General features: G+C 42.0%; 3 protein-coding genes and 1 pseudogene across 3 annotated transcripts; 2 read left to right on the top strand and 2 right to left on the bottom strand.

The window, feature by feature from the left end:
• Positions 1 to 1,106: 1,106 nt before the first annotated feature.
• Positions 1,107 to 2,533, bottom strand: LOC139288279 (trace amine-associated receptor 13c-like). Its single transcript, XM_070909556.1, has 2 exons — positions 2,367 to 2,533; positions 1,107 to 1,914 (listed from the first exon to the last, which is right to left on the bottom strand). The coding sequence occupies exons 1-2, from the start codon at positions 2,531 to 2,533 to the stop codon at positions 1,107 to 1,109; spliced, it is 975 nt and encodes a 324-aa protein (XP_070765657.1).
• Positions 2,534 to 2,796: 263 nt separating this feature from the next.
• Positions 2,797 to 4,975, bottom strand: LOC139287797 (trace amine-associated receptor 13c-like; annotated as a pseudogene).
• An 8,538-nt stretch (positions 4,976 to 13,513) lies between these two features.
• LOC139288304 (trace amine-associated receptor 13c-like) lies at positions 13,514 to 14,938 on the top strand. The gene is made up of 2 exons (XM_070909586.1): positions 13,514 to 13,680; positions 14,131 to 14,938. Exons 1-2 carry the CDS (start codon positions 13,514 to 13,516, stop codon positions 14,936 to 14,938), a joined length of 975 nt encoding a protein of 324 aa, XP_070765687.1.
• A 4,493-nt stretch (positions 14,939 to 19,431) lies between these two features.
• henmt1 (HEN methyltransferase 1) lies at positions 19,432 to 25,137 on the top strand. The gene is made up of 9 exons (XM_070909536.1): positions 19,432 to 19,515; positions 19,771 to 19,883; positions 21,385 to 21,519; positions 21,755 to 21,937; positions 22,148 to 22,331; positions 23,443 to 23,659; positions 23,912 to 24,044; positions 24,307 to 24,458; positions 25,031 to 25,137. The coding sequence occupies exons 1-9, from the start codon at positions 19,432 to 19,434 to the stop codon at positions 25,135 to 25,137; spliced, it is 1,308 nt and encodes a 435-aa protein (XP_070765637.1).
• Positions 25,138 to 27,842: the final 2,705 nt, after the last annotated feature.

Here is a 27,842-nt window from a genome sequence, read left to right as displayed (position 1 = left end):
AACCTCCCGCCACAAAAACAGCTTCTTCCCCTCTGCAGTCAACCTGACCAACACGGCCAAAGCCTTGCAAGTTATACGTTATATCAAAGTACACCGCCCCTGTCCCCCCTGCGTTACATTAACGTACGCACCCCCTACTGGACACTTTATTTGGTCACTGCACTGTTTGTTATTTATCTTATCTTATTCTTTTACCTTTACTTTTACATATTTGTTGTCAAAACAATAGCACCATCAGACCACGGCAAATTCCTTGTAATGTTGTATGTTACTTGGCAATAAACAGTTTCTGATTCTGATTCTGATTCTGAATTTAATTGCTCAATTTTACATTTGGTGCTTAGTCTACACAGGTACACTGGTGCCTACTTAGAACCCAAACTGTCTCAACAGTTTGACAGACAGGAATAAAGAAGGAGTTCCACAGTCTGTTCAGTCGAGCCCGTGGGACTTCTTCTGTTTGATGGCAAAAGCTGATATTCTTCAAATAAAATATGAAGGGTCTGATGCATCATTACAAGCCACAGACAACTTTCTTTTTGTGTACGCAGGTTGAAAACTTGACTCCAGCGTTTGACCCACAATATTTGAGGAGATGCGTAGCAGTCTAGGCAGTCTAGCTTTAAGATGAACAGGGAGAGAACCTGGAGACCAGTCACTGACTTCCCTTTTCTTACAGGAAATCAAGTTTATGGCCTGCAGCTGTCTCTTTTTGGGTCACAATAAAAGTGCTGTAGAACATGCTGCATAGTCTTCCTGTGTGAGACAATTTGGTACATAAATGTTGCTTTAATTTTACACAAACAAAATCTTCATTAGTACTTGTTGAGGTAATGAAGGCCAGATTATATGAACTAAACTGCTGATATATACATTTACATAAAAAAGTCCCAATTCCATGTATAGACAGAAAGTCATCAATGAAATATAGCAACAATAATAATCATAATAACAATAATCTTATATAGCACTTTTCTTAACAATGTGACAAAGTGCTTTATAAAAGGTTTCACATTCATAATATTAGTCAGTATGTATACAGTATATTTCTTCACCATTACTTAAGACTTCAATTCACCTTCATGAGTCAGTTTATATACTTATCCCTACATTATTTTGGCCTCACAGGAACCGTGCTGCAGTATCCGAAGGCTGACAATGAGTTTACTCGCTCTTTTAAACCAGGGGTAGAAAAGGGCATATATCAAAGGATTAAAACTGGAGTTACAAAAGAAGAGCCACATTTGAGCTGATGAGTCAACACCAGCTGTGGTGTCCTGTCCTGCTATGGAAGGGATGTAGTATGGACAGAGACAAATTATAAACACAAGAAGAGTAACACCAAGAGTTCGAGCAGCCTTGATCTCAGATTTCTTAACAGTCACAGTATTTGATTTGACAGCTGAAATTTGAGACCGCATGACACGAGCCTGTGACACAGCCACCACAAACACTCTCATATAGAGAACTATGATCACAGTAACAGGGCCGAAAAAGGTGAAGAGCAAGTCTACTGCCCCTGAAATGTAGTTTATGGTAACTGCACATTCTTGATAGCAGGAATTAGACAAATCTATTTGTGACAAGTGATCTTTCAGTATTATAAAGTTGTAGATAACAGAACAAAACCAACACAGAGACACACTGATTTTAACTGTTCTTGGTGTTATCATGGAAGAATAGTGCAGAGGGACACAAATAGCCACATAGCGGTCCACTGATATGAGCACCATGTTCCCAACAGAGGCAGAGGTGAGGGTGAAGCTAAACAGGTACGAAAGAGCACATGTGATTTTACCCAGAAACCCACAGGACTGCAGGAAGAGGATTGCAGATGGCATCACTGCAAGGCCCACCAGCAAGTCAGACACAGCCAGGGAGAGGAGGATGAGATTGGTGGGGGTGTGGAGCTGCCTGGAGGGGGAGAGTATGATTAGTGCCTCATAATAAGTGCAAATGAGTTTAGGTCACAGCAATTATTGTGAGAATACAGACAGAATATGGAAAGAGAAATGTTACTTTTATAGACACAGCAATATGAAAGCCAAACTCAACATAGCCGACATGACAAATAAAGCTTTAGAATATCAATCAGCTATTTGAACTAATCAGTACAGCAGTTTGGGCGTAGTAAGACATTAATCATCACGATTATTGCTATTGTGACACATTTATACAGTGAGAATAACATTTTCATCTGCAAGTGAAAGTAGTGACATCTCTGGCCTGTCTTAGCTTTTTGAAAACCTTGTATAGAGGGTGGGATTTTTTTTAGCATAGAACAGCAGAGAATAAACAAAACTTCCATCCATGAATTCAATTCATACACACTGTCAGATGTTATATTTCAAGAAAAGTGTCTGTGCCTGAAGTGGGAGATGGAGATGATGACCAACAAGTTGAGCATCACAGTGAGCAGAGCGATGCAGCACAGCAGTGTTATGATGAGCCTGGCTGTGGGAGTAACAGACATTGACCTGCAAGAGGTGTTGAGGGGAGGGATACAGAGGTCAGCTGCTTCCAGAGTCTCCATCATCATCAGAGACAGTGATAGACAGAGACAGTGCATCTGAACAGACAGCAGCTGAGGTCAGCCCTCTGATTCACTTCTTCATAAGATAAGATATTTATCTCCCTCTTCAGCTTTCCTGTTGCTCTCCCTCTCTCTCCTCCTCTTGCTCATCCCATCAGCTTGTTTTCTCCCTAGCTCCTAATAATCAGCTCTTTAATGATGTAATTCACTCCCCCACTCCATTGTTGTTCTCCCTGCATCTCCCTCCCTCTTTCAAACTACCACTATCCACTGTGAATCAGAATCAGAAATCAGAAATACTTTATTGATCCCCGGGGGGGAAATTTTACAGTACTGGTGCTCCCATTCAAGATTAGAAAGCAGCATAAATTTAGAAATAAAAGTATGTACAAAATATAAAAATAAGATATAGAAAATAAAAATATATACATTTACAATATTTAAGTGAAAAATAAAAGTTAAAAAATATATAGTGATGTGGTACCATGTGTTCAAACTGTCCATCAGTGATGTCCAAAGTTAACACTCTGGCAGCACTGGGCAGCTCCTTCAGTGACAGGCTGCTTCACCTGCAGTGTGTGAAGGAGAGATAGCGTAGGTCTTTCCTCCCGGCTGCTGTCAGGCTCTACAATCAGCATTGCTCCCAGAAGACCACGCACACCGGAATGGACAATTCAAATATTTCTGAATGGATAACAAATGGTGCAATGTCTCTCTATGTGCAATACAGCATAATTCCCTTACCTTTCTTTCTCTTGTTCTGTAAATTTCTAAATTATAGTTGTTTTTTTAGTTTTAGTATCTTTTTTTTATGATGGCCTTTATTGTTTTTATTCATTATGTCTTGATCTTTCTACTTATGTCTCTGCTATTGCACTATCCTGTATGTAACGTAGCAAATTTCTCCGCTGAGGGATTAATAAAGGATTATCTTATTTTATCGTATCTTCCTCATTTCCACCATCTTTCCTGGTGCCCTCCCTCTCTCTCTTCCTCTTGTTACTCTCCACACACCTTTTTCCCAGCTCCTAATCAGCAACTTTTCCATTTCATCGTTGACTCCATCACTACATTTTCGCCCTCCCTACATGTCCCTCCCTCTTTCAAACTACCACTATCCACTGTGATCCCCATCTCTACAACCCCGTTTTTCTTTCATTCTTTATCTAGTCATTGCTTCTAGTGTATTTTCCAGACATGGTATGATTTTTCATTGCAAACATGGACCACCAAATATTTGATCTGATTTGATTTCACTTTATTATCAGACGATATTTTTTAATTAGTCTTGCATCCCAAGACGTACACTGTTTCACATATATAAGAAAACATGACATTTAGCCAAACAAAAAAGGAACAAATACTACAATACTACAGGATTTCTTAACAGTCACAGTATTTGATTTGACAGCTGGAATTTGAGACCGCATGACACGAGCCTGTTTCACAGCCACCACAAACACTCTCATATAGAGAACTATGATCACAGTAACAGGGCCAAAAAAGGTGAGGAGCAAGTCTACTGCCCCTGAAATGTAGTTTATGGTAACTGCACATTCTTGATAGCAGGAATTAGACAAATCTATTTGTGACAAGTGATCTTTCAGTATTATAAAGTTGTAGAGAACAGAACAAAACCAACACAGAGACACACTGATTTTAACTGTTCTTGGTTTTATCATGGAAGAATAGCGCAGAGGGACACAAATAGCCACATAGCGGTCCACTGATATGAGCACCATGTTCCCAATAGAGGCAGAGGTGAGGGTGAAGCTAAACAGGTACGAAAGAGCACATGTGATTTTACCCAGAAACCCACAGGACTGCAGGAGGAGGATTGCAGATGGCATCACTGCAAGGCCCACCAGCAAGTCAGACACAGCGTGTGGTGGGGGTGTGGAGCTGCCTGGAGGGGGAGATTATGATTAGTGCCTCATAATAAGTGCAAATGAGTTCAGGTCACAGCAATTATTGTGAGAATACAGACAGAATATGGAATATGAAAGCCAAACTCTACATAGTCTACATGATCATCAATCATCTATCTGAACAAATCAGTACAGCAGTTTGGTGGTATTAAGTAGACGTTTATCATTATGATTACTGCTATTGTGACACATTTATTCAGAAAAACCCACTGGGAATCACATTTTCATTTATAAGAGCAAGTACTGACATCTCTGGCCTGTCTTAGCTTTTTAAAAACACAGTCAAATCCTTGAATAGAGGGTGGACTCAGAGCTAAAGTAGGTCGTAGAATAACAGCATAGAATAAACAAAGCTTCCGTGCCTGAAGTGGGAGATGGAGATGATGACCAACAAGTTGAGCATCACAGTGAGCAGAGCGATGCAGCACAGCAGTGCAATGATGAGCCTGACCTTGGGAGTAACAGTGTTGAGAGGAGAGATACAGAGGTCAGCTGCATCCAGAGTCTCCACCATCATCAGAGACAGTGATTGTGCATCTGAACAGAGCGTCTAGCAGCCCTCTGATTATCATTTTCATCATTTTTGATAAGACAAGACAAGATATTTATCTCTTATCTTCTTCATGTTTCCTGGTGCCCCCCTTTGAGCAGATGCGTAGCAGTCAGATGGTGACCAGTTACTGATTTCCCTTTTCTTACAGGAACTCAAATCTTCCTGTGTGAGACAATGAGACAAAGACATACAGGATTCTGAGGCAGGCAGTGGTCAGGGACAAGTGGCCTGGGAACTGAAGGACAGGGAAGTCACAGGGGACCTCAGGCGGATGGCCTGGGTGCAGGGCAGAGGCTGCGCAGGAAACCTCAGGTGGATGGCCTGGGGACTGGACAGACGGGTGGTGCCGGTCTGAAGGACGGGCAAGAGGATGACCGGACATGCGGAGATGCTCTGGAGGACAACCAGACAGACAAACTGGAGGATGGTGTTGGGACAGCAGGACTGGAGGTCGGTAGAGCCAGGGAAGCAGGAGAAAACAGCCGATTGTTGCAGCACAGGAACAGGTGTCAGTTGGTCCACCGACTGGGAGCCAGAGGCAGGAGTTGGCAGGAACGCTGACCGGGAGCCAGAAGCAGGAGTCAGCTGCAGCCTAGGAACCAGAGACGACAGGAGAAGTCTGCAGCTCAGGAGAAGCAGTAGTCGGCGGGGAATCCAACTGGGAACCAGGACTTGGCGGGGAGCCGGTGGAGCTGGTGTCATCTCTGAGGTGCTGGGCAGCGAGAAAACCGGGATGCTGGGCAGCTGAGATTCTGTGGCGCTGGGCAGCCTGGAGACCGGGATGCTGGGCAGCTGAGTCTCTGGAACGCTGGGCAGCTGAGGCTGGCAATGGCATTGGGAGCCATGATGACCATGTCTCCTGCGGCCTCCACGGGACCCTGTGAAAATAGCCAGGCGAGTACCCTCAAAAGGAGACCTCTGGATGTCAGGGTGGCTCCTCAGTTGTTCCACGAAAGGCTCCTGGGGATAGGGGAAAGTTGGCTTAGGACAGGCAGGTAGCAGGCTGGCCGGCTCAGGACAAGCAGGTAGCAGGCTAGCTGACTCAGGACAGGCAGGTAGCAGGCTAGCCAACTCAGGTATAACACCCGAACCCGCAAATTAAAGCAAACAGTGCAGAAACTTTAAAGGAAATGGCGTTCCACCAAACTGGAAGGATCACGTTTAATTTGGCAAGATAGTCTTAAACTTATAGGAAGGCCCTCTGTAAAGCCAGAGCAGCCTATTACTCAACATTAATAGAAGAGAACAAGAACAACCCCAGGTTTCTCTTCAGCACTGTAGCCAGGCTGACAGAGAGCCACAGCTCTATTGAGCCATGTATTCCTATAACCCTCAGCAGTAATGACTTCATGAGCTTCTTTAATGATAAAATTCTAACTAGAGACAGAATTGATCACCTCCTGGTGGTACCTTACCTTCAAACATAGGAATCTCAGAAACAGCTGTAAAACCTGATGTATATTTAGATTGCTTTTCTCCCATTGACCTTCACCAAATTACTAAAACCATTTCTCCATCTAAGCCATCAACTTCCCATCCCAACTAGGCTTCTTAAAGAGGTTTTACCTTTAGTCAGCACTTCTTTACTAGTCATGATCAATCTGTCTTTATTAACAGGCTACATACCACAGTCCTTTAAAGTAGCTGTAATTAAACCTCTTCTTAAAAAGCCCACTCTTGATCCAGAGGTTTTAGCCAACTATAGACCTATATCGAACCTTCCCTTTCTCTCCAAGATTCTTGAGAAAGCAGTCGCCAACCAGCTGTGTGATTTTCTACATGACAATAAGTTGCTTGAGGACTTTCAGTCAGGTGTCAGAGCTCATCATAGCACGGAGATGGCACTGGTGAAAGTTACAAATGACCTTCTAACTGCATCAGACAAGGGACTTGTCTCTATACTTGTTTTGTTAGATCTTAGTGCTGCATTCGACACCATTGACCATCATATCCTATTACAGAGACTGGAACATTTAATTGGCATCAAAGGAACCGCACTAAGCTGGTTTAAGTCATATTTATCAGATCGATCTCAGTTTGTACATGTTAACGATGAATCCTCCATGTACGCCAAAGTCAGTCATGGAGTTCTACAAGGTTCTGTGCTTGGACCAATACTATTCACCTTATATATGCTTCCTTTAGGGGATATTATTAGAAAACACTCCATACATTTTCATTGCTATGCGGATGATACCCAGCTATATTCATCGATCAAGACAGAAGAACCTCATCAGTTGGCCAAGCTCCAAGCATGCCTTAAGGACATAAAGACCTGGATGACCTGTAAGTATCTGATGTTGAATTCAGACAAGACAGAAGTTATTGTTCTTGGCCCTGAACACCTCAGAAACACAGTATCTAAGGATATTGTTACCCTAGATGGCATTGCCCTGGCCTTCAGCGCCACCGTGAGGAATCTCGGAGTTGTCTTTGATCAGGACATGTCCTTTAACTCCCACGTAAAACAAATTTCAAGGACTGCCTTCTTTCACCTCCGTAACATTGCAAAAATCAGGAAGATCCTGTCTCAAACAGATGCAGAAAAATTAGTCCATGCATTTGTCACGTCTAGGCTGGATTATTGCAATTCCTTATTATCAGGCTGTCCCAATAAGTCCCTGAGGACTCTCCAGCTGATCCAGAATGCTGCAGCACGTGTACTGACAGGAACCAGGAAAAGAGATCATATTTCTCCTGTGTTAGCTTCGCTGCACTGGCTCACTGTAAAATCTAGAATAGAGTTTAAAATCCTTCTCCTGATTTACAAAGCTCTTACTGGTCAGGCACCATCATATCTTAAAGAGCTCATAGTCCCCTATTACCCCACTAGAGCACTGCGCTCCCAGAATGCAGGGTTGCTTGTGGTTCCTAGAGTCTCCAAAAGCAGAACAGGAGCCAGAGCCTTCAGCTATCAAGCTCCTCTCCTGTGGAATCGGCTCCCAGTTTGGGTCCGGGAGGCAGACACACTCTCTACTTTTAAGAGTAGGCTTAAAACTTTGCTTTTTGATAACGCTTATAGTTAAGGGTTGGCTCAGGCCTGCCTGGACCAGCCCCCTAGTTATGCTGCTATAGGCCTAGACTGCTGGGGGACTTCCCATGATGCACTGCGCTTTCCTCCTCTCCCTCTTCATCTTTGCACATTCATCACAGTCCAATGCATGTTACTAACTTTATTTCTTCCCCGGAGTTTCTTTGTGCTTTCTCGTCTCGCAGGTTGCTGTGGATCGTGGTCCTGGTACGCCTGGGTGCTGCTGCCATGGGCCTGCCTGACTCTCATCACTACAGTTATTATGTTTAGTCGTAGTTCTGTAACTATTAAAGCTGCTATTATTAATCTCAGCTAGTATTACAGCTGTAACTACTATTATCAGTCATATTTCCAGTATCATTATAATTATAGCTGCTATTTCTACTGCTAGTGCTGCCATACATCTCTGTCTGTCTGTCTGTCTGTCCGTCTGTCTATCTGTGTCTCTATGTCTATCTCTCTCTCTCTGTCTCTTTCTGTCTGTCTGTCTGTCTCTCCCCCTCTCTCTTTCTCCCTCTCTCTCTCTCTCTCTCCCTCTCTCTCAAACCCAACCGGTCAAAGCAGATGACCGCCCACCTAGAGTCTGGTTCTGCTCGAGGTTTCTGCCTCTTAAAAGGAAGTTTTTCCTTGCCACTGTCGCCAAAGTGCTTGCTCATGGTGGGAACTGTTGGGTCTCTGTAATAACATTATAAAGAGTCGGTCTAGACCTGCTCTATTTGTAAAGTGTCATGAGATGACTTTTGTTGTGATTTGGCGCCATATAAATAAAATTGAACTGAATTGAATTGAATTTTTAATTAATGTTTGTCAAACACTGAAGACAACTCTCCGCCCTCTACTCGGCAGGACACACACATTCACACACACACACGTTCACACCACGTGGGGGCTGATACAGACAGATAGGTCATCATGCTCGCATTGTTTTGAAGCGAAGGCTACTAGTGGTCTTAAAATGTACACGCAAAGCAAATTCATCAGAATAATCAAAAATGAATATAATAACGTAGCCCGTCTTAAATGAGTAGTCATCTGTCCGGCCGGCACTTATTGAACGCTGAGTTGAGAGCTGTGAGAGTGAATCAAAACAGTAAAGTTGCGGACTGTAACATCAGAACAATGTGTTCAGAGACACTAAGAGCGACTTGTCCTCATTGAGGATCCATTGTTTATATAAAAAGGTTCAGTCAAGTGTATCCAGTCATATAGTTCTCACAGATAGTTTGGGTTTTATTTGTCCAGGTTGTGATCACTGAGATTGCTGATTAACCTTGACTTGTCTCATGGAAAAGATAATCAGGGGGCTGCTAGACACTCTGTTCAGATGCAAAATCACTGTCTCTGATGAAGCTAAATTTCATTAAATTCTTAGTGAGAGTTACTTTTGTGACAAGTATAGCTTGGACTTTTTCTTTTTTCTTTTTTGCCAGGGACCATGTATATAAAACAATCTCAAACAATGAGAATAGATACTATGTATCAAATTTAGATGTACAATAGATCAGCTAACACTGCACTGCACCACACACACACTTCCTGTCTAAACTGACAAATGCCTAAGAGAATATGATATTCCCTAAACTGAGAAACAACATGTCATTATACTACAAATAATGGCCCATTTTGCATGGCAGCCTTTTCACACCTTCTAGATAAATAATTATGTGTCAAACCACAGGGGCATGCCTCCAATCAAAGGTGTTAAGAAAACACCCCCTGTAACATAAACACATTGTACACTTCTCATCATCAAAACATGATGTAATAGTTTGGAAACAGGGAAGGTTGTAGCCCCAAAACAGTATGGGCTGTTTTGCATTTCAGTCACTTGTTCCGAAATGGGGTTACAAGGCCCAAGAACATGGATCAAAGCAAAGGAAGTTGACAACACACCATAGTGAACGTGACGTGTTTTTTCTGTGTGTTTTTAAGTTAAATTTGGACATCACTGATGCACAGTTTGCACACATGGTACCACATCACTATATCCACTGCAGTTTAGTTTCTAACAGTGTTGGTTACAAAGACCTTTGGGTTTTATGTAACCAATGCCCAATATAGTAATGTTGTAAACAAAGTCGAAACAGGACATATCCCAAAAAGATACGGACCAGGGTTGGGCGATATGTTAAAATTTTCCAACCGGCCAAAGTCAGCCCAACAACCGGCGATTGCCGATATATTCGTGTAGGTGAGGTTGTGGGTGTGTTCCCACTTATTCTGTTTGAATAAATTTGCCTTCACCTTATCCTCTGATGTCCGTGGTATGTAAAAATCTAATTTTACTGAAGCTTTACAGCCTATAGGCTAATCACCTTCAGATCTTTGCGAAGCAATAAGCTGTAAAGACTGGCAGAATAGCTATCTGAGGGTTCGATCTCCGCCTCCCCCCGTCATGACGAAGTGTCCATGAGCAAGACACTGAATCCGAACTTGCTCCCGATGGAGACCAGCACCCTGGATGGCAGCTCGGTCGCCATCAGTGTGTGAATGGGTGAATGTGACCTGATCTGTAAAGTGCTTTGGGAACCGCTAAGATTGATAAGCGCTATATAAGTGAAGACCATTTACCATTTACCAAAACAGTAAAGTTGCAACATCGAGCAAGAGCGACTCGTCCTTTCACATTACATGTTTGAACCATTGTTCACACACAAATATTGATTAGAGCAGCTTTAATTCAAGTGTATCCCGCCATATACTTACAACAGATAGTCTTGGTTTTAATTGTCCAGGTTTTGATCGTTGACAGTTTTAAACAATTATGGTTTCAGCTTGTCTGTCTGTCCGTCTCATGGTTGTGAACTTAATGTCTCACGAACGCCTTCAGGGAATTCCTTCAAATTTGGCACAAACGTCCACTTGGACTCAAGAATGAACTTATTACAATTTGGTGGTCAAAGGTCAAGGTCACAGTGACCTCACAAAACACATTTTTAATGTGTTTGAGTTGTTGACCATATTTTGAATTGGTGACCATATTTCATACTTTTGACTCAAAGGTCAACGTCACTGTGACCTCAAATTGACCTTGACAAACATGTTTTTGGGCATAATTCAAGAATTGATGCAGTAATTATGACAAATGCCTGCAAGTATGACAACGATGAAGTGATGACAGTTTTTGCCCACTTCATAATGTCCTGGAAAAACCCTTTTATGGCCATTACGCAACACTATCAGGAACAGAGGGGGAGATTGTGACCATATTTCACAGCTGGTCGGACACTGAATAGGTGACACTTTTGACTCAAAGGTCAAAGGTCATTGTGACCTCAAAATAGGTTTTTAGCCATAATAAGAATTGGGCGACTCCAGATTTCACACACGTTGACTGGGACGACACAATGAATAAACAATAACTAGCACAGTACGGGCTTCTTGTCCGTTCTGCCTTTCACTTCCTGCCTCATTCTCACATTTTGTGTAACTATACTCCATAAGGATCCATCTCACCAGAGTAATCAAGTACATGTGTACCTGTTTAGCCGGAACATCTATGATAATACTTTCAGTTCAACAATGTATATTCATGGGAATCATACATATGTATCATCAATATAGTAAATACTTACTTTCAGCAAAAACATACACTTTATTTACCTTTTATTCAATTCCTTTTATTCACTATATATATGAGTCTGGACAGACATGAATGTGAACTGCGACTGGTTGGTGTAGGCTTGCACCGGGAGCGGTAAGCGTAAAGGAGGAGGGCTTGGGGTTCTCGTTAACAACAGGTGGTGCAATCCTTCCCACATCACCATCAAGGATCGTGTCTGTTGCCCGGACATTGAACTGTTGGCTGTTGGACTCAGGCCGTACTATTTGCCCAGGGGAATTCTCACATGCCATTGTTGTGACTGTTTTACACCCCCCACTCTGCAAACCCGAAGTCGGCGTGTGACGTCATTCATTTCGGGTGACTTCAACCACGTCACCATGGCTAAGACACTTCCCACCTTCACTCAGCATGTGAGCTGTCCTACTAGAGAGGAGAGGACCCTGGACTTGCTGTATGCTAACGCGAAGGATGCATACAACTCCTCTCCCCTCCCCCCTCTGGGTAGGTCAGACCACAACCTAGTGCACCTCAAACCCTGTTATGTGCCTCTGGTGCAGAGCCAGCCTGCAACCACGAGGGCAGTGAGGAGATGGTCGGAGGAGGCTTATGAGACACTTCAGGGGTGTTTTGAGGTGACTGACTGGCAGGCACTCTGTGAGCCACATGGAGAGGACTTTGAGGGGTTCACAGAGTGCATCACGGACTACATCAAATTCTGTGTGGACTCCACTGTCCCAGCAAGGACTGTCCATTGTCATTCAAATAACAAGCCATGGGTGACAAAGGACATCAAGGCCATCCTAAATAAAAAGAAGAGGGCCTTCAGAGCTGGCAACAGGGAGGAGGTGAGATCGATCCAGGGGGAACTGAAGGTAAAGATCAGGGAGGCCAAGGAGAGGTACAGGAGGAAGCTGGAGTGGAAACTCAGCAATAGTCGGATGTATCAGTGAGGGTGATGAGGAGGAGTACAGGGCTGCTGTGGACAACTTTGTCGCATGGTGCGAGCAGAACCACCTGCAGCTCAACGTGACAAAGACTAAGGAGCTGACTGTGGATCTGAGGAGGACCAAGGTGCCGATGACCCCTGTTTCCATCCAGGGGGTCAGTGTGGACATTGTAGAGGATTACAAGTACCTGGGAGTTCACATTGACAATAAACTGGACTGGTTAAGAACACTAATGCCCTCTACAGGAAGGGCCAGAGCCGTCTCTACTTTCTGAGGCGGCTGAGGTCCTTCAACATCTGCCGGACTATGCTGAGGATGCTCTATGAGTCTGTGGTGGCCAGTGGTGGCAGAGAGGAGGATGCTGTCCAAGCTGCGGGGGATCTTGGACAATGTCTCACATCCTCTCCATGACGTACTGGTCAGGCAAAAGAGCAGCTTCAGTGGGAGACTCATTCCTCCCAAATGTACAACGGAGCGCCACAGGAAATCATTCCTGCCTGTGGCCATCAAACTGTCCAACTCCTCCCTCTGAGTGTCACTTACATGAATAAACAGACTGAAAATCTTCTACATACACTACCTCAATATTACCTATTCTTATATGGCAATACATACATATATATATTTATATTGACATACATATATATGTACACATCAATAAAGTATTTCTGATTTCTGATTCACAGTGGATAGTGGTAGTTTGAAAGAGGGAGGGAGATGCAGGGAGAACAACAATGGAGTGGGGGAGTGAATTACATCATTAAAGAGTTGATTATTCGGAGCTAGGGAGAAAACAAGCTGATGGGAGGAGCAAGAGGAGGAGAGAGAGGGAGAGCAACAGGAAAGCTGAAGAGGGAGATAAATATCTTATCTTATGAAGAAGTGAATCAGAGGGCTGACCTCAGCTGCTGTCTGTTCAGATGCACTGTCTCTGTCTATCACTGTCTCTGATGATGATGGAGACTCTGGAAGCAGCTGACCTCTGTATCCCTCCCCTCAACACCTCTTGCAGGTCAATGTCTGTTACTCCCACAGCCAGGCTCATCATAACACTGCTGTGCTGCATCGCTCTGCTCACTGTGATGCTCAACTTGTTGGTCATCATCTCCATCTCCCACTTCAGGCACAGACACTTTTCTTGAAATATAACATCTGACAGTGTGTATGAATTGAATTCATGGATGGAAGTTTTGTTTATTCTATGCTGTTCTATGCTAAAAAATCCCACCCTCTATACAAGGTTTTCTAAAAGCTAAGACAGGCCAGAGATGTCACTACTTTCACTTGCAGATGAAAATGTTATTCTCACTGTATAAATGTGTCACAATAGCAATAATCGTGATGATTAATGTCTTACTACGCCCAAACTGCTGTACTGATTAGTTCAAATAGCTGATTGATATTCTAAAGCTTTATTTGTCATGTCGGCTATGTTGAGTTTGGCTTTCATATTGCTGTGTCTATAAAAGTAACATTTCTCTTTCCATATTCTGTCTGTATTCTCACAATAATTGCTGTGACCTGAACTCATTTGCACTTATTATGAGGCACTAATCATACTCTCCCCCTCCAGGCAGCTCCACACCCCCACCAATCTCATCCTCCTCTCCCTGGCTGTGTCTGACTTGCTGGTGGGCCTTGCAGTGATACCATCTGCAATCCTCCTCCTGCAGTCCTGTGGGTTTCAGGATCAAATCACATGTGCTCTTTCGTACCTGTTGGGCTTCATCCTCACCTCTGCCTCTGTTGGGAACATGGTGCTCATATCAGTGGACCGCTATGTGGCTATTTGTGACCCTCTGCGCTATTCTTCCATGATAACACCAAGCAGAGTTAAAATCAGTGTGTCTCTGTGTTGGTTTTGTTCTGTTCTCTACAACTTTATAACACTGAAAGATCACTTGTCACAAATAGATTGGTCTAATTCCTGCTATCAAGAATGTGCAGTTACCATAAACTACATTTCAGGGGCAGTAGACTTGCTCTTCACCTTTTTCGGCCCTGTTACTGTGATCATAGTTCTCTATATGAGAGTGTTTGTGGTGGCTGTGTCACAGGCTCGTGTCATGCGGTCTCAAATTTCAGCTGTCAAATCAAATACTGTGACTGTTAAGAAATCTGAGATCAAGGCTGCTAGAACTCTTGGTGTTACTCTTCTTGTGTTTATAATTTGTCTCTGTCCATACTACATCCCTTCCATAGCAGGACAGGACACCGCAGCTGGTGTTGACTCATCAGCTCCAATTTGGCTGTTCTATTGTAACTCCAGTTTTAATCCTTTGATATATGCCCTTTTCTACCCCTGGTTTAAAAGAGCGAGTAAACTCATTGTCAGCCTTCGGATACTGCAGCACGGTTCCTGTGAGGCCAAAATAATGTAGGGAGGTCATCATCTCCATCTCCCACTTCAGGCACAGAAGCTTTGTTTATTCTATGCTGTTCTAAAAGACTGACTTCAGCTCTGAGTCCACCCTCTATACAAGGTTTTTGACTGTTTTTAAAAAGCTATCAACAGGCCAGAGATTCATCACTTCTCAATGGGGTTTTCAGTGCAGATGTGTCACAATAGCAGTAATCATGATCAACGAATCCTTCATAACGCGACCAAACTGCTGTACTGATTAGTTCAAATAGCCTGCAGCTGATTGATAATCTAAAGCTTTATATGGCCAAAAAAAAATAAAAATCCAAGCTATACTTCGCATCACAAAAGTAACTCTCAGTAAGAATTGAATGAAATCTAGCTCAACAGGATTGAAATTAAGGCCCTGACTCCAAACACCACTTTTAAACATACAAAAAACGGTTTAAGACAAAAAGATGCATTTTACCAAGACTATAAGTCACAGCCGTCCCAGGGTGCTGTGAGACTGGTGCTTGGAGCTAAATCCCAACATGTTCACAATGAAAATGTTAACAAGCTGAAGGTATAACATTTACCATGTTCACCGTATCAGTGAAGTGCAAAATTAGATCTGTTACGGTTAGTCAATTGATCAAACAGGCCATCGACAGAAAAATCATTTAATGGTTACTTAACCTGCAGAACCAGAGAGCCCCCATGTGTTTAGATTGAATAATGCAATATGAGTTCAGTTTATCTGATGCATGTCATATACAGTATACAGTGGCTTGCAAAAGTATTCAGCCCCCTTGAACTTTTCCACATTTTGTCACGTTACGACCACAAATCTAAATATATTTTATTGGAATTTTATGTGAAAGACCAACACAAAGTGGCACACAATTGTGAAGTAGAAAGAAAATTATATATGATTTAAAAAAAAATTTACAAATAAAAAACTGAAAAGTACGGTGTGCAAAAGTATTCAGCCCCCTTTTCTCTGAGTGTAACCAATTGCCTTCAGAAGTTGCCTGATGATTGCTGAATGATCGAATGTTGACCTAATGACTAAATAGAGTCCACCTGTGTGTAATCTAATCTGAGTACAAATACAGCTGTTCTGTGACGGCCTCAGAGGTTTGTTAAGAGAATATTGGGGAGCAAACAGCATCATGATGTCCAAGGAACACACCAGACAGGTCAGGGATAAAGTTGTGGAGAAGTTTAAAGCAGGGTTAGGCTATAAAAAGATTTCCCAAGCTTTGAACATCTCACGGAGCGCTGTTCAATCCATCATCTGGAAATGGAAATTGTATGGCACAACTGCAAACCTACCAAGACACGGCCGTCCACCTAAACTTACAGGCCGAACAAGGAGAGCACTGATCAGAGATGCAGCCAAGAGGCCCATGGTGACTCTCGACAAACTGCAGAGATCCACAGCTCAGGTGGGGGAATCTGTCCACAGGACAACTATTAGTCGTGCGCTGCACAAATCTGGCCTTTATGGAAGAGTGGCAAGAAGAAAGCCATTGTTAAAAGAAAACCATAAGAAGTCCCGTTTGCAGTTTGCCAGAAGCCATATGGGAGACACAGCAAACATGTGGAAGAAGGTGCTCTGGTCAGATGAGACCAAAATTGAACTTTTTGGCCTAAATGCAAAACGCTATGTGTGGCGGAAAACTAACACTGCACATCACTCTAAACACACCATCCCCACTGTCAAACATGGTGGTGGCAGCATCATGCTCTGGGGGTGCTTCTCTTCAGCAGGGACAGGGAAGATGGTCAGAGTTGATGGGAAGATGGATGGAGCCAAATACCGGGCAATCTTGGAAGAAAACCTGTTGGAGTCTGCAAAAGACTTGAGACTGGGGTGGAGGTTCACCTTCCAGCAGGACAACGACCCTAAACATAAAGCCAGGGCTACAATGGAATGGTTTAAAACAAAACATATTCATGTGTTAGAATGGCCCAGTCAAAGTCCAGACCTAAATCCAATCGAGAATCTGTGGCAAGATCTGAAAACTGCCGTTCACAAACGCTCTCTCCATCTAATCTGACTGAGCTTGAGCTGTTTTGCAAGGAAGAATGGGCAAAAATTTCAGTCTCTCGATGTGCAAAGCTGGTAGAGACATACCCCAAAAGACTTGCAGCTGTAATTGCAGCAAAAGGCGGTTCCACAAAGTATTGACTCAGGGGGGCTGAATACTTTTGCACACCGTACTTTTCAGTTTTTTATTTGTAAATTTTTTTTTTAATCATGTATAATTTTCTTTCTACTTCACAATTGTGTGCCACTTTGTGTTGGTCTTTCACATAAAATTCCAATAAAATATATTTCTGTTTGTGGTCGTAACGTGACAAAATGTGGAAAAGTTCAAGGGGGCTGAATACTTTTGCAAGCCACTGTATATATATATATGTGTGTATATATATATATATATATATACAGTGCTTAACAAATTTATTAGACCACCACCCAGTGTAAAATATTTGCCACCGCTGCCCTAAATTAACAGTATTGCGGATTACCAAAATATTTTATGTTTCTGTAATGGTTAATCCACCAGTATGTGCAAGCCAAGCTCTTTAATCAAAATCTTCAATGCTAAAATATAATTATTGTTGTTATCCATGAATTCTCAAATTTACTGTTTAAGATGTTTGGTTAATATATGTGAATAAGGACTATTTAGTTGTTCCAGTTTGTTATTTGCCTAATAAATAACAATACAATTTTTAGTTTGAAACAAGTTTTTGACAGATTTCTAAAATATTTGTGTTTTCTCATTTTTATGACAGGTGGTCTAATAAATTTGTTAAGCACTGTATATATATATAAATATATATATACACACACTACTCACAATAGGTTAGGGATACTGTTATTTACATGAGTGCTTGTCCTATTTGGTCTGAATTTTAATGAAATAAGTAAAAGTTCCCTTTGATATTACTAATAATGAATGAGAAGAAACACCATTTTCATTAGTTTGATATTTATTACCCCAAAAATTTAGACTATAACAAGGATAGCCCCAAATAACAAAAATTGACAATGTCAGTAGCGGGTGTTTCCACCATTTGCGCAATGACAGCATGACAGCGACGTCTCATGCTCCTCGCTAGCCTCATGATGTTGTTCTGAGGCAATGCGTTCCACTCTTCCACAAGTGCTACACGCAGTTCTGCCAGGTCACGTGGGGGTGGGGTACGATCATCCAGTCTCTGCTTCAGCTGGTCCCAGACGTGCTCTATGGGGTTCAGGTCAGGGGACATTGCCGGCCATACCATATGAGGCACTCCGACTTCCTGAAGTCGAGCTGTGACAATTCTGGCACGATGTGGTGGAGCATTATCATCCATGAACAGAAAGTCGGGGGTGTGCTGGCGGAATTGGGGGATGATGATGGGTTCTATGATGTCTCTGAGGTAAGAACGTGCAGTGACTGAGCCATCTACAATAACCAAATCTGTTTTGCGCTGACTGGTGTTGCCTGCCCAGACTGTTGCACCTCCTCCACCAAAGCGAACCCTGGGGACCATGTTGACCTCGGCGTATCGCTCACCTCGCCTTCTCCAGCAACGCTGACGACCATCATTTCTGTGCAAGGTGACCCGACACTCATCAGTGAACAGGACGGTAGACCACTGCTGCATTGTCCAGGTCACATGGTCTTGTGCCCACTGCAAACGTTCACGGCGGTGTCTTGGTGTCAGTGGAGTCACCTGCAACGCTCGTCTGGCATTCAAGCCAAAGCGGTGGAGTCGGTTGCGAATGGTTTGTCTGGAAACCCTAGTATCCCTCACATCTCGTAAACGGGCCTGCAGCTGTGTGGCAGTTGCATAACGATGTCTGAGTGCATAGGTCCTTAGGTACTGGTCATCGTTGCGGTCTGTCACTCGTGGGGCTCCACTCCTGGGTCTGTCACGAACTCTGCCAGTAGTTCTGTGTCTTGATGCAAGTCTGCTGATGACACTTTGAGACACACCAAGTTCACGAGCAACATCTGACTGCCTGCCACCGACCCGAAGGCGCGCTATGGCCAGGTGGCGCTGCTCGTCCGTTAAGTGACGTCGTGTGTTCATGACTTACTGACAATACCAGCTTTTTATACCCACAGAATGTTGAAATTGATGCCACATTGAAAAGAGTTGTCTTTTGGTATTTTTTGGTATTGGCCCCAATATTTCAGGAGAAGTTAAGTATAAATTTAGTAAAAAGAAAAGTCAACCCGGAAGTTGCTCTTTAATGTTTTGTTGAGATTTTTCAGTCTGGACCAAAGTGGGGGAATCGGTCAACAGAAAGGTTGCAGACTCTAGAGGCTAAAACACTTTAAAGAGAAAATTGGTCTTTACCTGCACCGATCTGCCTTTAATTTGCAAACATCGTCGTTGTTATAAAGATAAATAAATATTAGAAATAAATAAAATACCGCTCAATAACACTCAACAACAACAACAACAGCGCCCTCTGGCGTCCGGCGGGGCTGCAGACGTTACCGTTTGCTGAATAAAACGTTAAAGATGGAGCCACTTTTCAGTCCGCCGCTTCACATGCAGAGGCATCAGTTTGTCATCGACTTTGTCAAGAGGAACAAACCCCGAAAGGTAGCTATCATCTCAACGAGAGACATAATTATCATTTTGGCTTCAAAGCCGAGGTTTGTTTGAGCGATAGTTCGAAAGCGAACGCAGCTTAATCGCTGTAGCTTAACTTGCTAACTTTTTCCACCGAAACGATTAACGGCATACTGCTACGCTAACATTAGCTAGCTAGGTTCGCACGTCATAATTCAAGATTGTAGCGGTCATGTCTTGATAAACTCTGTCATGAACCTAGAATAAACACTCCCTCCTCCTCAGGTGGCGGACTTGGGGTGCAGCGAGTGCAGCCTTCTCAAAAAACTGAGGTTTCACCGTGAAATTGAACTGCTGGTTGGAGTGGACATCAACGGTGCCAAAGTGAAAAGAAAGATGTATGTAACGCTAGCTAACCGCCAGCTAACAGTTGTTTATAAACTCAAAAGCGTGACCGAATACTAAATCATTCAGGGCCGGGTCCATGTTTGAAATGAGATTGGGGCTTCTTCTTCTGATATCAGTGCATGGCATGATATGGCAGGTGCATGCAGAGCCGTCTTATCAACATTAAAACAATCAGCATCAACGTTGATTATCACCTGATCATTTCAGGTGTTTACTCAGGCTAAAATGGCTAAAATATTCTGTGGGTGTAGCTTCTCAAATGTGAATATTTGCTGCATTTTGATTGTTTTAAAAATACAGAGATATTTCGTCCTTGTCCTCCTCTCTGTCCGACCATCTAATTTCTGTTTTTGCGATTTTTTTTTTCTTTCAAGTTTGTGGGTTTCTGATTTCCCCCAGCCCCTTCACTCTGCGCATGCGCCGAAAGTGAAAAAGCGCAGGGGAGCGCGCACAGCAAAAAAAGTGTTTGTGACAGACATTAACCGTTACTATCCGGTTCACCAGTGTTGACAGACGGCCTGCAGCCTGCCTAATAATCAAATGGGCATTATTAGATTAGAAATATACCGATAGATAGGCTGAAGTAGGCCAAGTGTTTCAATGATAATGAGGTAACTTCAGCTTCGCTATTAAAAAAGTTACACATTCCCCTTGTATATTGTCTTTGTGTGTGTGATGTCTGTTTAGTTTTGTATTTACGAATACGCGCAATATTTGATAATTCCCTGAAGACGTAAACAAGACAACACCAGGTCGTTTTCCTTTTTTAACACAAAAAACAAAATTCTGACTCGTTTTGCTGTTTGCAGTCTGTCAGACGGAATGAAATAATTGAATGATCAGATGATACACGGACCCATTTTCCACCGCCACCCATTTCACCATATTCATACAGTACATCAGACAACTCTTAATGATAACTAAACCTTCAGTGACACATTTCGTTTTTGTTTTTTTTAATACTGTTTGCTTGCAGTCATTGATGTGGACAATATAATTTTGTAACAACAATAACACAATGAGATCATATCACTACGCTAAAAGTGATTTTAAAAATGATTTAATCGAATGATCGCCCCGCCCTTTTATCATTAAATCAGTAAACTGACTGAGAGCCTAAATTATTCTGTACCACATGTTAAACCTATTACAACACAAACGTGATCTCAAGAGTTGGTTTCTTAAATGATTTATACCTCGGATCCAAATTAAACATGAGCAGTCTTGCAGGGCTCCAGACTTTTTAAAACATGTAAACCTTTCTCATTAAAAATTGTGATTATTGTGCTTTACATTCATTTTCGACTTAAAGTTGAATTATTTCCACATGTGTAAATATAAAAAAGACAACAAAAAAAAAGGAAATTGTCTGTCAAAAATCAAGCGATCTTTGACCCCTCAAATACCTTGTGTGTTTTGGCTGCGTTTTGCTGTGATAACTAATACTGTGTGGGTTGATAATGTATACACTCTGCTTGTATGTTCCGTCAGGCATGGATTAGCTCCCATATCAGCTTACTATCTTCAGCCAACTTATGATCAGCTGCGCATTGAGCTGTACCAGGGCTCAGTCACGCAGAAAGACGTCCGCCTCAGAGGATTTGATCTGGTGACCAGTATAGAGCTGTAAGGGGCTGTTTGGCCATTGAGGTTCAATGTCTTCAAGTGTTCATGTGTTGGCAGCTGTCCATATTAATACGAGTCGTTGTTTCTTGTTTCATGTTTTGTCAATTTATTATTCTGTTGTTTCTCTTCTTTTTCCCCCATCTTTCTCTCTATCTGTGTTGTTTCCTTCTTTCTGTTTCTCTGCGTCCCTCTGTGCCATCATTCGTCACCATGTTTCCTCCCCCGCCGTCTGCAGCATAGAGCACCTCACTCTTGCTGATGTGGAGCGCTTCTCTGAGGTGGTGTTTGGTCACATGACCCCAGTGGCGGTTATCGTCAGCACCCCGAACTCTGAGTTCAACCCCCTTCTCCCTGGACTGGTAGGATTCAGGCACAGTGACCACAAGTTTGAGTGGACCAGAGCAGAGTTCAAGTCCTGGTATGCTGGTTTTTGAGGATCCATTTTCAGCCTTTTTTTTTATTTTTTTGCGTGTAGTGGACACTGGGAAGTTGAGTGTTAATGAAGATGGTAACGACAGGGAATGTTGATGGATAAATCCACCCTAAAACACACCAGCACTGTCTTAATATTCCTTAATGAACAATAAAGATTTAAACTGCATTCTGTAAACATTACCTCTGTCATCAGGGCTCTTAAGGTGTGTTTGGAGTATGGTTATGAGGTGGAGTTCACGGGCGTTGGACAGGCACCGCCAGGCCAGCAGGACAGAGTCGGCTTCTGCTCACAGATTGGCGTGTTTCACCGGCTCAAGGGGAGAGATTTCTGCAACATGTTTGGTGATGATGCAGAGGATGTGTTTTCATACACACTGGTGAGTAGACTTCTGAATATATATTTTATTTTGGGCATCATGTCGGCCCAGTCTTCAAAGACACATAACCTCTAATTGCTTTGTCATCGATTCATGGGGATTTTTACCCCTCTTTCTTCCTCCCTACATTTCCAGTTGCTATCGGATTCCGCCATCAAATAAAGGCGAAATAGGAAAAAAATCTTTTTTTCAACGATGTGTGACAATTGACTGACATGTATGCAGACCTGTGACACATTTTTGAGTTGGTCGTTAGAATAATTTGTTAAAATTAAAACATGTTCACGGTTTCACATTCTGTACTCTTTCAAACACAATATACTCAAATCTCTTTATCTATGGATAACTAATTTAAAGTCAACCTGCAGTTGACCTAAATCCATCCACGATCCAACGATCTCCAATTGTTCTCAAACTATTCCTGTTCTTTGGGGACAAATATATTCCAGTAGACTGTGCAAAAGTGGCTTCAAGTCAGATTCTTAATTTAACTCTTGGGCTTAATGTGGCCAATTAGAGATCAAGAGTGAAGACATGAACCGGAAACTGATTTAATCATTTCATACAGTATTTTAGATTTTATTCATACATTAACTTAATTTATTAAGTGTTCATTAAGCAAAAACAATGTGACAATAAAGATTTTTTTTTTCTAAAGAAAAAAATAAAGCAATGGATAAGCCAGAGAACATGATAACCAGTGAAAACAGTAGTGAGTTTTGAAAGGGACATTAAGTAATCCAATGCCTTTGTCGGCCTCTGCTGGTGACCATCAGCAACTACAGCATTGGTAGTCTTGGTAGTGTGCATATGCACCTGAGGCACGAAACCTGTAATTAACAGTCAAAATGTTTCGTAATTTTGGATGAGTGAACTAGCGGGTCAGAGTACAGATTCAGCAGACAAATTATGAAACAGTTACAGGCATGAAAGGTACATTTTTAAAGCCAGATGTTTCTACACCAGGCTAAGTAATATCTGACTTACTGTTATTGATCAGCAACCGTATTAGGCTCTTGAGATTACTGTAACTATAATCCCTGTGTGCTGTGGGTCTCAGAATCAGCAAAGGTTTCTACGATAATCTGATATTGATCTGTCTCTATATCAGCTTTACAGTATAAACTACCCCAGCCTGCGGGACAACAACATCTTGGGGAGGGTCCTGGTGAGTGAGGTGTTGCACTGGGCGGAAAAGCTGAAGACAAGATGGATCGAGGAGAAGACTGGCAAGAGGGATGACTCTTACACCCTGTGCCAGACCGTGGGAGGAGGAGGGGAGGAATGTCTCGGAGTGCCAGAGCAACGCATGGAAGAGAAACAGACAGGTGAACATCTTGGCAGCTATTCTCAATTCCTAAAAAAAAGTTGTGTATATAGTTGGTAATATGGAAGCCAATATTGAAAGCAATAGAGCAAAAAAAGACCTGAAATATAACTGTCTAAAATGGGAAAGGGTCAGTGAGGTTATTTTGCTCAGTTCTTGTGGTGTGTTTTCTCTGAATCAGAGGTTTCTCCAGGATATCGTTGTGTTTTGTAAAATGTTCTTGGCCAATTAAACACACAAAATGCTTGCACAGCAGCATGTGGGGCAGAGCTGAAAAATCCAGCGGAGCAGCGTGGCAGAGGTGTGCCAGAGGATCAGGACAGCGAGGATGAAGAGTTGTTTTGGATGTGCGTCCAAGGACAACAGGAGCCTTGCAGATTACACAGGTGTGTTTCCTTGAGGAAGATGTGAGGAGGAACGGTATGGCCATGGCGAGTCTGTTTTGTTGCATGCAGATCACAAACACAGGCCTTTTGTCTGTGGCACCTCTACGTTTGACTGGCTGTGAAGATACTGGCTTTCCTCCTTTACAGTTGTCTCATTACATTTCATGCTTTACCATGTCAACTACTAAAATATATATATATATATATATATATATATATATGAGATTTCCAAACATTTGTCATCGCATCACTGTGCTGGTAGGTGTGTGTCTGTACCTCTGGCTGTGCTGTGGTCCCGCTGCCCCAAAGTCAGAGCCCTGAGTGGAAATCTCAGTATTCTCCGACATTTCCTGATGGAGGCCCCTGAGGTTAAACTGAGTCAGGACGGCTCTGCTGTGCTTGTACCAGAGCAAGGTATTGTTAACATTTGAACACTTTTATGCCTATTTTATTATGTGTACAACGTGAAATATTTATAGCGAGAAGGGGGAGGAAAATATCATAAGATGTGAAAATGAATAAAAGGTCGACACAGTATCAGCAGAGGCATCACTGCGGGATGTGTCACGCTCGGATGTGCTTGTCAATCACATGCAGAGCTGTGGATTCTGTTTAAACGTAGTCCCTTTTTACAATACAACATTTACTGAGCAAAATGGCAGTAATGACGGCAGGAACACAATTTACACTCACTTTCATCACTGTCTTTGATTCAATCCATCCACCACAAATCAAATACCAAGAGTTGCCCAGCAGATGTCACCAATGCGTCGTAACAATGAACCATTTTCAGCACAGTGGCCTCATAGTGGTTAAGTGGTTCACAAAGCTTAGTTTCTCTAATCACCACTCTCCACAACTCAGCTCATCGCTCTTATGAAAACAATGCATCATCAGCTGGCTTTTCAACGTTTATTTCCTGCTCTTCTGCTTATCCCATGAATGTGATAACTCAATGGTTGTGACAGTGGTCCCTTCATTTTTAGACTTTGAAGACAAGGATCACAATGATTTGGAGGACAGTGGGTATGCAGAGGCCAGCCAGTGCTCCCACAGTGCTGAGCAAGAGGAAGACTGGGAGGCAAATGTTTGATCTGGAAGATATAGCTTTGTTGGACAAGTAGGTGGCTTGTTCAAATTTACCAAGGGAAGCCATGAGTGAACAAATGGTTTCCCTTCCACTGTGGAAACTTTGGCTTTTGGATTTGTTATACGGCTTGTTTGTACTGCATTTTGTGTTTAGAGTATGAGACAAATGTCTTCAAGGGAAATTCTGTATTTTTAAACCTGGGCCCTATTTTTATTTTTAAACAAATTTTGGTGTCTAAATGAATAATAGTTAGCGAACGTTTTGGAACTGGTCCAGTAGATTGCTGTTCACGGCTGCCAACTGAGGCGATCAACAGGACCAATTCCAAAACTCTTTGGTAACTATTACTCATTTAGACACCAACATTTGTAAAAAGAAAAAAAAAAAATTAATAATAATAAAATGAAGCCTAGGTTAAAAAACAGCAGAATTTCCCTGTAAGGCAGGTCAGTGAGAATAAAATATCTGTTGGCCTCAAAAATATGAGTTTACTGATGGAAGGCAACTCAGACAGTCCAAATGTAAATAGTTCAATAAAGTGAGAAAATGTTCATATTGCGATTGATTGACACCCAGACAGAAGTGCAATCCACACGTGCTCAAGGTTTTTTAACAGCTTTATTGAACAGTGCAAGGTACACATTTGAAGCATCCAGTACACTTGTCAAGGAGGCTAATGTTGGTCGAAAGAACAAGTCTGTAACAGGAAACACTGGACAGTGTCAGAACAGCGCAGAACATCACTTTACAGGAGAATACATTTTACAGTTTTATATAGACAACAGCTTCACAGAAGAGAAGAAGAAACCATGTTTGTAACAACATGTTAGGTACCAAGATGAACATACCTGTGTCACACAGGTAAAACAAGTGATGATCCAAATAACACACACAAATCTCCAATAGTAGCCATAAATCATACACTTAACACTGCCTTATGTAGTGAGAACACTTTTCCCCCTTAACAATAGAATATTTAGCAAAAATATGGCACAGTATCAGCAATGAAAGATTGGCAAAAAAAAAAATCCTATGGATGTGACTTTCAACATTGGACGTTTAAACCATGCCGGAAAAAAACGCAAAATGAGAACACTGACTCACAGTAACGTCATACACCGTGCAGATAATCTGCTTTTAACATGAAGTCATGAGAGCAAAATGATTTCCATGCTAAATAGGCGAGCGCAATTGTTCCTTCAATGTGGAAATATTCAGATTAAAAGATGGCACAATGTTAAATAAGGGAAAAAAAACACGAAGATGTGTCAAGTTATGCAAGCTAACAAAAGGACATCTGAATCATGCAGGACATACGAACATAATAACAGAGAACACTGACGTATAGGTAAAACACCATACACTGGTGACGCTTGTGCAGCTATTGATCGAACATGTATATAGTTTATCTAGAAGAGGGAGTATCCTACCTCCATTATGGCTTATGAGACAGAAGATTACAGATACTGTACAGTCTGTTTTCACTAGTTTATAATGTGTCTAATATTCTCCATATGCATAGGCCTGACAGGGTCCCAGGTAATAACAGTGTATTGTGTACTTTGGTTAATTTGCTAACTGAATAAATTGTGCACTTAATCTCCTATTAGGCCGGAAATGCAAATAGTCCACAAGCATGACACTGTCGGGATTTCAAAACTCAGCAGATTTCTATTGTAGTCAGATTAGACTTCTGTCTGTAGCACTAAATCGATCTTATTGATTGCGTTGGTTATTAGACTGGTTATAAGACTATTCTCAATTCTAACAATTGATGAGATGTTAGGAGATATACATACACACATAAAACTGTTACTGTTACGGTTCTTTTCAAAGACAGGTGCTTCTTCATGGCAGTGGATTACTTAACTAGTCCTTCATGGTACAATCCTAAAGTGAAACAACCTAGAGTATGCATCAGTCGCACATTAATGAAATTGTTGGTCCGTCACAGGATCTCCCATACGCTCACTGAAGATGCAGTTGAGTTGCAAAGCGTAGGTATACAATAGATTCGCGGCACGAAACGCTGGGCATTAGATATATGCCCTTATATTATTGGTGTTCATCACAGAAGCCTATTTTACTCTGGATTTACTGCCCTACAAAGGCAGACCGCAGTAACTTACAGAAGCTGTGAATTCGAGAAAAAAAAGGAGCTGGAAAATATCTTTGTTTTTTACATTTTAGGCCGATTATTTTACTCAAAGAACCATTGACCTACATAATACCTGGAAAAAGGAAACCAAAAGCAGAAACTGCACTCTGCGTTTGTGTAATCTTTAGGGAATCTGAGGGGAAAACCATATATTCTTTTCCTTTTTTTAAACTAAGAAAATAAACTTTATTTGGATTACTTATAGTCTATAGATTATAGGAATTCAATGTATCTGTTTGCTGGGTATGTGTCTGTGCATCTATATATATTTATATTTAAATCAATATAATTTACAATGAATACATTTAAATGTGATTTGAAGGTAGCTTAACTTCACCAAAGCACATGAATTTCACTTGAGTCAAAAGCAAAGATGGAGGTTACTGAGATCTGCTAAGATAGTTACCCTTTGCAAGGGTTTTGCCATCATGATTGGATTTAACTAGTGCTTCATTTGGTTACGTGGAATAAGACACTGAATTACCAAGATGTTTGTTCATCAAAATGGATATTTTACATTTAAAAAGGTAACACCAAGGGAAAAATCAGT

This window comes from Enoplosus armatus, chromosome 7 (genome assembly GCF_043641665.1).
Source record: "Enoplosus armatus isolate fEnoArm2 chromosome 7, fEnoArm2.hap1, whole genome shotgun sequence".
Taxonomy (NCBI): Eukaryota; Metazoa; Chordata; class Actinopteri; order Centrarchiformes; family Enoplosidae; genus Enoplosus; species Enoplosus armatus.
The sequence above is the reverse complement of the archived record's forward strand: the minus strand, read 5'-3'. Positions and strand labels throughout refer to the sequence as shown.